General features: G+C 50.7%; 1 protein-coding gene across 3 annotated transcripts in view; it reads left to right on the top strand.

Annotated features, from left to right (window-relative positions):
• The window catches only part of LOC310812058 (triple functional domain protein-like), a 56,766-nt gene that overhangs the window by 27,935 nt on the left and 21,331 nt on the right, over positions 1–7,500 (top strand). For 2 of the 3 annotated variants that reach the window (XM_083680457.1, XM_083680458.1), the window contains exons 1-9: positions 3,017–3,106; positions 3,363–3,554; positions 3,694–3,863; positions 5,304–5,478; positions 5,874–6,069; positions 6,265–6,431; positions 6,658–6,777; positions 6,888–7,079; positions 7,336–7,485. In XM_083680457.1, coding sequence (XP_083536583.1) covers positions 3,522–3,554; positions 3,694–3,863; positions 5,304–5,478; positions 5,874–6,069; positions 6,265–6,431; positions 6,658–6,777; positions 6,888–7,079; positions 7,336–7,485 — 1,203 coding nt within the window. In that variant the 5' untranslated portion in view covers positions 3,017–3,106; positions 3,363–3,521. Of the gene's footprint in view, positions 1–348; positions 472–758; positions 951–2,287; positions 2,420–2,542; positions 2,774–2,983; positions 3,107–3,362; positions 3,555–3,693; positions 3,864–5,303; positions 5,479–5,873; positions 6,070–6,264; positions 6,432–6,657; positions 6,778–6,887; positions 7,080–7,335; positions 7,486–7,500 lie in introns of those variants that run through there. The other variant, XM_083680459.1, reaches the window with a different exon arrangement.

The following is a 7,500-nucleotide window of genomic DNA, read 5'->3' on the forward strand; positions in this document are numbered from 1 at the left end:
AGAGTATACACGATTGCAGTAGAATAGAGAGAGCCTTTCGGGATAGGCAGCCTTGGACTGCGGTAGGCTTGTTGCTAGGACACCACGGCCAGGAGTTCTTCTTCAAGAGCCTGAGAGTATTCTCCTCTGAGAGTCAGTCAATCTCTCTGCTCAGTGCTTTAGAGACGCTGCTGCACACACACACACACACACACACACACACACACACACGCTCACTCACTCACTCACTCACTCACTCACTCACTTGGCTGCTCTAACGTGTGTGTGTGTGTGTGTGTGTGTGTGTGTGTGTGTGTGTGTGTGTGTGTGTGTGTGTGTGTGTGTGTGTGTTCTCTCTCCCTGACACAGATGTTTGACTGGATCATGCACAATAAGGGTCTGTTCCTGGCGGGCTACACTGAGATCGGGAACAATCACCCGCACGCCATGGAGCTCCAGACCCAGCACAACCACTTTGCTATGAACTGCATGGTAAGAACACACATATACACACACACACACACGCATGCACACACACGCTGCGTCGTGCAAACAGCAGGGTATTAGGTAATCACATGCTTCCTCCATACCTTGCCCTGCCTGTCTCACATAATTATTATTATTATGAAAGTATTTGGAGTAGAGAAATAGATTCATCTCTTTCAGCTCGATTCACCTTTAGACGACAACTGATGCTGACGTTTCAGCTCTGTACCAAAAATCAATGCAACCTCCCTCTCTTTCCCCCCCCGCCCCACCCTCCCCCCCCCGCCCTCTAGAATGTGTATGTGAACATCAACAGGATCATGTCTGTGGGGAACCGTCTGTTGGAGTCAGGTCACTACGCCTCCCAGCAGATCAAACAGATCTCAGGTCAGCTAGAGCAGGAGTGGAAGGCCTTCGCCGCGGCCCTGGACGAACGCAGCACCCTGCTGGAGATGTCTGCCGCCTTCCACCAGAAATGTGACCAGGTAGGGGAGCATGCACACACACACACACACACACACACACACACACACACACACACACACACACACACACACACACACACACACACACAGGCATGTGTACATAGACACACATACATGGGCATGCGCACACACACAAAGGGGCATGCATAGACACACAGACGGGCATGTGTACACACACACACACACACACACACACACACACAGAGTACAATTTGATAGGAAAATCTAATTTTATCACACACTCTGAATAGACTACACTTTTAGATGCAGACCTCTGCCGCTATGGAACGATTTAAGCTTGTAAACACACAAGACTTGCTGAGTGAGTCGAATTCCGAACGAGGAATGGGCGCTCCGCCTTTCCATATGGGAATATTCCTCTCATCATAGCACCCCTTTCATGTTTCAGAGTTAAAAGGATAAACAGCCAATTTTCCAGAGCTGTTCAGCTGTGCCTTTTCCCACTCCTCTATTATTCCATGGTTCTCTCTCTCTCTGTCTTTCCTCTCCTCCTTAACCATTCATACCTCTTTTATTCCTGCTGTCAGAGGGCAGATGTAGAACACACACACACACACACACACACACACACACACACAGAGTTGTGTGGTCTTTGTATGATGAAAGTGTACAGTGAGATTAAAGATTGATCACATTACTCCCTCTACTCTTGTCTTTCCGTGTGCAGAGTGTTCCCTGCTGTTGTTTTCTCTCTTCCCCTGTTCTTTCCTGTCTTTATTTGATTACCTTCTTTTGTGCAATATTATATTTCTAGTATTTTCTTCCTTTCTGTCTCTCCTCGTCCTGTTGGGTTGAACGGGGGGAGTGTGCACGACCAATCAGAATCAGTGTGTGTGAAGTCAACACATCCACGTTAGAACCGATCGTTAACCCCTGTACACCAAAGTGTCAGCGGTGTTTGGAAAAGGCGCATTGCAACGAGCTCCGTTGAAGGAGATAACGAGGGTCTGTGCCGCTGTTTTAAACGGTTCTCTTTCGCTAGTTGTTGCGAGCGTCTTTCTCGTTTCTTTTTTAATTATATTGAATAGTATGAAAAGCAGCAACAGTCACATGGTTTACTACTGCTCTCTCCTGGGTACTCGTTATCTTGTCGATGACTCATTCAGTGTGTGAGTCACGTATGATGGGGACGTGTGTGTGTGTGTGTGGCGTGACTCATGTATGTATGTGTGGGCCTTGTGTTATTGCCCACCATCTGTTTAGGTATAACACTGCAGATATGTCCCTCAACTTAAATTCATTCAAATTCAATTTGTGTGTGTGTGTGTGTGTGTGTGTGTGTGTGTGTGTGCGCGTGTGTGTGTGTTTCTCCATAGTACATGAGTAACGTAGACTCGTGGTGTAAGGCCTGTGGAGAGGTGGATTTGCCTTCTGAACTTCAGGACCTAGAAGATGCCATCCACCACCATCAAGGCCTATATGAACACATAACCGCCGCCTACTCAGAGGTAACGTGTGTGTGTGTGTCTGTGAGTGTGTGTGTGTGTGTGTGTGTGTGTGTGTTAGTCGGAGACTGAGCATGTCAACCGTATTAATTCAGCAGCCGTTAACCCCCCCCTCCCCCCACTCAGGTCAGTCAAGACGGCAAAGCCCTATTGGACAAGCTCCAACGACCGCTGACCCCCGGCAGCGCCGATTCACTGACAGCCTCGGCCAACTACTCCAAGGCGGTGCATCACGTCCTAGACGTCATCCACGAGGTCCTCCACCACCAGAGACAACTGGAGAACATCTGGCAGCACCGCAAGGTCCGTCTGCACCAGCGGCTGCAGCTGTGTGTGTTCCAACAGGATGTCCAGCAGGTCAGTCACAACCCTGAAAACACAACTCTTCTTTGTGATGTTAGGGGACGAACACTGCGAATAAAGTTTTGTGTCGAACGAAGGTTTCGTTTTTTGGAGCACGGAGAAAGAAAAGTACCAAATTTGCGGGCCCGCCTTGAGACCTTTGGCTGTCTGTTAAGCTCATCAAAGGATGGTTAAATCAAGTGTGTGTGTGTGTGTGTTTTGTAGGTGCTGGACTGGATTGAGAACCACGGCGAGGCGTTCCTGAGTAAACACACAGGCGTAGGGAAGTCTCTCCATCGAGCACGAGCGCTCCAGAAACGCCACGAGGACTTTGAGGAAGTGGCACAGGTACGATACCATTCCTCCCCGTTATCTCTCTCTCTCTACCATTCCTCCCCGTTATCTCTCTCTCTCTCTCTATGACCTTCTCTCGACCTTTCCTCTTTTATCTCCTCTGTCTGCCGCTCTATCTCTTCTTCGCTACCCCCTTCTGACCTATCAGTTCACTTCTCTTTCTTTTTGCAATAAAGTCTTATGTTTATTAACTTTTATATCCCTCCCCCCCCCCCCCCCCTCCTCTATCTCTCTCTCTCTTTCTCTATAGAACACCTACACTAATGCTGATAAGCTGCTGGAGGCGGCGGAACAGCTGGCTCAGACCGGGGAGTGTGACCCGGAGGAGATCTACCAGGCGGCCCACCAGCTGGAGGACCGCATCCAGGACTTTGTGCGGCGGGTCGAACAACGCAAAGTCCTGCTCGACATGTCAGTGGCCTTCCACACTCACGTCAAAGAGGTACGCGGGTCTCTCTGTCTCTCCCTCACTCTCGCTGTCTGTGGAGTTAGCTAGAGGGTCTACGAAGGGAGTTAGATGATGTTGACGGTATATTTACCCCTCCTTCCTTCCCTCCCTCCCTCCCTCCCTCCCTCCCTAGCTGTGGACATGGCTAGAGGAGCTACAGAAGGAGTTGTTAGATGACGTGTATGCTGAATCTGTGGAGGCCGTCCAAGAGCTGATCAAACGCTTCGGACAACAACAGCAGACGACGCTGCAAGTGACTGTCAACGTCATCAAAGAGGGAGAGGACCTAATACAGCAGCTCAGGTACCACGCGCACACGCACACACACACACACACACACACACACACACTACTGGGCCCCCCCCAACACCACCTCCTGAAACCCAAGGTCAAGGTTCTCCCCAAAGAATGTAAGAGTGGCATTGTGCCTAGCTGTGAACTTGGGCGGCGCCACTATGTGAAACATTTCAAGGCCAATTCAACGATATATTTAGTCATGATAGAGTAACAGTCTTTGATCGCTGATGACATCGTTGTTTAACAGTGAAAAGTGAAGGCGTTGGGATGTTCCCCGTAAGTGAATTTAGCATTTTAGCTGGTATTTTAGCTGGTATTTTAGCTGGTATTTTTGGCGCGTCTTTAACATGAATAAACGCGGGAGTCGGGTGTCGACAATGCAACCCAGCGCCACACTGTTCAAACACATCCTGTGGAGAACCCTGAAGCCCATGTTCTCCAGGGGTCTCCCATCCCAGCCCTGTGACCAGGCCCAACCCTGCAGCTTCAGATGAGAGGGAGGGAGGGAGGGAGGGAGGGAGGCAGGCTAGTCTGGCTGCTGCTGCCCCTACCTGTCTACCTTGTCTCAGCCTCTCATTAGGGGACAGAGCACAGACATCTCTCTTCCAAAATACATAGACAAATAAAACAGTTGTATAGTCTGTAGGAAGAGAGAATGGGGGGAGAGAGGGAACGAAATAATGAGAAATTGAGCGAAAAAGAGCAAAAGATGAAGGATTGCCGGGAGAGTGGGCAGATGGGATGAGTAGGAGGGAAGTGAAAGTGGCAGAGAGGGGAATGGAGAGAGAGAGAAAGAAGGAGGAGGAGGTGGTTGAGAGGTGCATGTAGTTGACTGGTATGACCTTGATTTCAGCTCTATTTTTATAAAGTTTGTGATTGCGGCCTCTTCCACGTTCTCCATCTCTCTCTCTCTCTCTCTCCCTCCCTCCCTCCCTCTCTCTCTCTCTCTCCCTCCCTCTCTCCCTCCCTCCCTCTCCCTCTCTCCCTCTCCCTCCCTCCCTCTCTCCCTCCCTCCCTCTCTCCCTCCCTCCCTCCCTCTCTCCCTCCCTCTCTCCCTCTCCCCCTCCCTCCCTCCCTCCCTCCCTCTCCCTCCCTCCCTCCCTCTCTCTCCCTTTCCCTGGTGTATTCACTCCAGAGTGTATTCTTACATAATGCTGGTTTCATAAGAGCGCGGCTAATTGTGTAGCCAGTTCTCGAGGGAGGTTACTGCAACACCACACACTCAACACCTACGTGTGTGTGTGTGTGTGTGTGTGTGTGTGTGTGTGTGTGTGTGTGACTGTCCTTGTGTATGTATGACTGTCCTTGTGTGTTTGTGTGTGTTAAAAAGATAAACATGCAACGTGCACACTTGTTTGATCGTGTGTGTGTGTGTGAGAGAGATATCGCTGTTATTATAACTAATAATAATAATGTGTGTGTGTGTGTGTGTGTGTGTTCTCTCAGGGACTCTGCCATCTCCAGTAATAAGACTCCCCACAACAGCTCCATCAACCACATTGAGAGTGTGTTACAGCAGCTGGACGAGGCCCAGGCCCAGATGGAGGAACTCTTCCAGGAGAGGAAGATCAAACTAGAGCTCTTCCTGCAGCTGCGCATCTTCGAGAGGGACGCCATTGACGTGAGTGTGTGTGTGTGAGTGTGTGTGTGTGTGTGGGCGTGTGTGTGTGGTATGCTACCATAAGCCCGGTCATAAGCATAAGCCAGGTGATATTTGACTTTACACTGTCAATGAGATGCTGTTCATACACACAACTAGTCAGCATGAGTATAACAAAGTATATAGCGTACCACCAGTGGAGTTCATTGATCTCAGGCGCCACCTACAGGTTATACAATGTAACACAGTTGGTTCCTCACTAACACACCATCAACTTAGAGGCCACACAAGTGGTCTATCTATCCAAGGTGTGTGTGTGTGTGTGTGTCTCAGTGTCTCACCAACTTCCTTTCTCTCTCCCCCCTCTCTCTCTCTCTCTCACACACACACACACACACACACACACACACACACAGATCATCTCTGACCTGGAGTCGTGGAATGAGGAGTTGACAGGTCAGATGAGTGAGTTTGACACGGAGGACCTGACGTTGGCGGAACAGAGGCTCCAGCACCACGCTGACAAGGCCCTCACCGTCAACAACCTCACCTTCGACGTCATCCACCAGGGACAGGAGCTGCTGCAGTACGTCAACGAAGTACAGTCCTCTGGTGAGTGTACACACACACTGGTTAATGTACACACACGCACACACACACACACACACACACACACACAAACGGTAGCGACCCGGGGCTACTTCCATAAGTCAATATTGAGTACCCCACACAAGGGACAAGAAAGGAAATGACTCTCTCTTTGTCTCTTCCTCCCCCTCCCCCCCTCCCCTCCCTCCCCCCCTCCAGGTGTAGAGTTGCTGTGTGACAGAGACGTGGACATGGCTACTCGCGTCCAGGACCTGTTGGAGTTCCTCCATGAGAAACAGCAGGAGTTGGACGTGGCCGCGGAACAACACAGGAGACACCTGGAGCAGTGTGTGCAACTACGCCACCTACAGGCCGAGGTTAAACAGGTACACACCAATGCACGCGTACACACACGTACGATAAGTCATTCTCACCCTTTAAGTATGGTTATGTTTATAGTTATGGTTATTATGGTTATGTTAATGTGTGTGTGTGTGTGTGTGTGTGTGTGTGTGTGTGTGTGTGTGTGTGTGTGTGTGTGTGTGTGTGTGTGTGTGTGTGTGTGTGTGTGTGTGTGTGTGTGTGTGTGTGTGTGTGTGTGTGTGTGTGTAGGTCCTAGGATGGATCCGTAACGGGGAGTCCATGTTGAACGCTGGTCTGATCACGGCTAGCTCGCTACAGGAGGCCGAACAACTCCAGAGAGAACACGAGCAGTTCCAGCACGCCATCGAGGTGTGTGTGTGTGTCAACCACATGGTCCTCAGTTCTCTCCTCTCCTTCTCTCGTCCTCTTAAGTGCTCTCCCTCCTCCCTCCTCCCTCATCCCTCTCTCCTCTCTTCCAGAAAACCCACCAGAGTGCCCTGCAGGTGCAGCAGAAGGCAGAGGCCCTCCTCCAGGCCAACCACTATGACATGGACCTGATCCGGGACTGTGCTGAGAGCGTGGCCTCTCACTGGCAGCAGCTCATGTTGAAGATGGAGGACAGACTGAAGCTGGTCAATGCCTCTGTGGCCTTCTACAAGACCTCCGAACAGGTAGGGGGCGCTGTGTATGGCCATGGGCGGGTACAGGTGCAGTGTCAGGTGGCAAAGGGGAATAGTTACTGGGGCTTAGCGTGCCGGAGAGCTTGGAGCAGGGTGCGTAAGAGGGAGGGCCAATGTTGCATTGTGGGAGCTGTAGTTTTGTCTCTGTAGTCTCTTATCTCTACCAGGTGTGCAGCGTGTTGCAGGGAGGAGGACTCGTGTTGCATTGTGGGATCTGTAGTTCCATGTGTATCTCTATCTCTACCAGGTGTGCAGTGTGTTGGAGAGCCTGGAGCAGGAGTATAAGCGGGAGGAGGACTGGTGTGGGGGAGCTGATAAACTGGGACCCAACTGTGAGTCAGACCATGTGATGCCCATGATCAGCAAACACCTGGAGCAGAAAGAGGCCTTCCTCAAGGTATGGGCACACCAT

Source organism: Argentina silus (assembly GCF_951799395.1).
Source record: "Argentina silus genome assembly, chromosome: 11".
Lineage (NCBI taxonomy): Eukaryota > Metazoa > Chordata > Actinopteri > Argentiniformes > Argentinidae > Argentina > Argentina silus.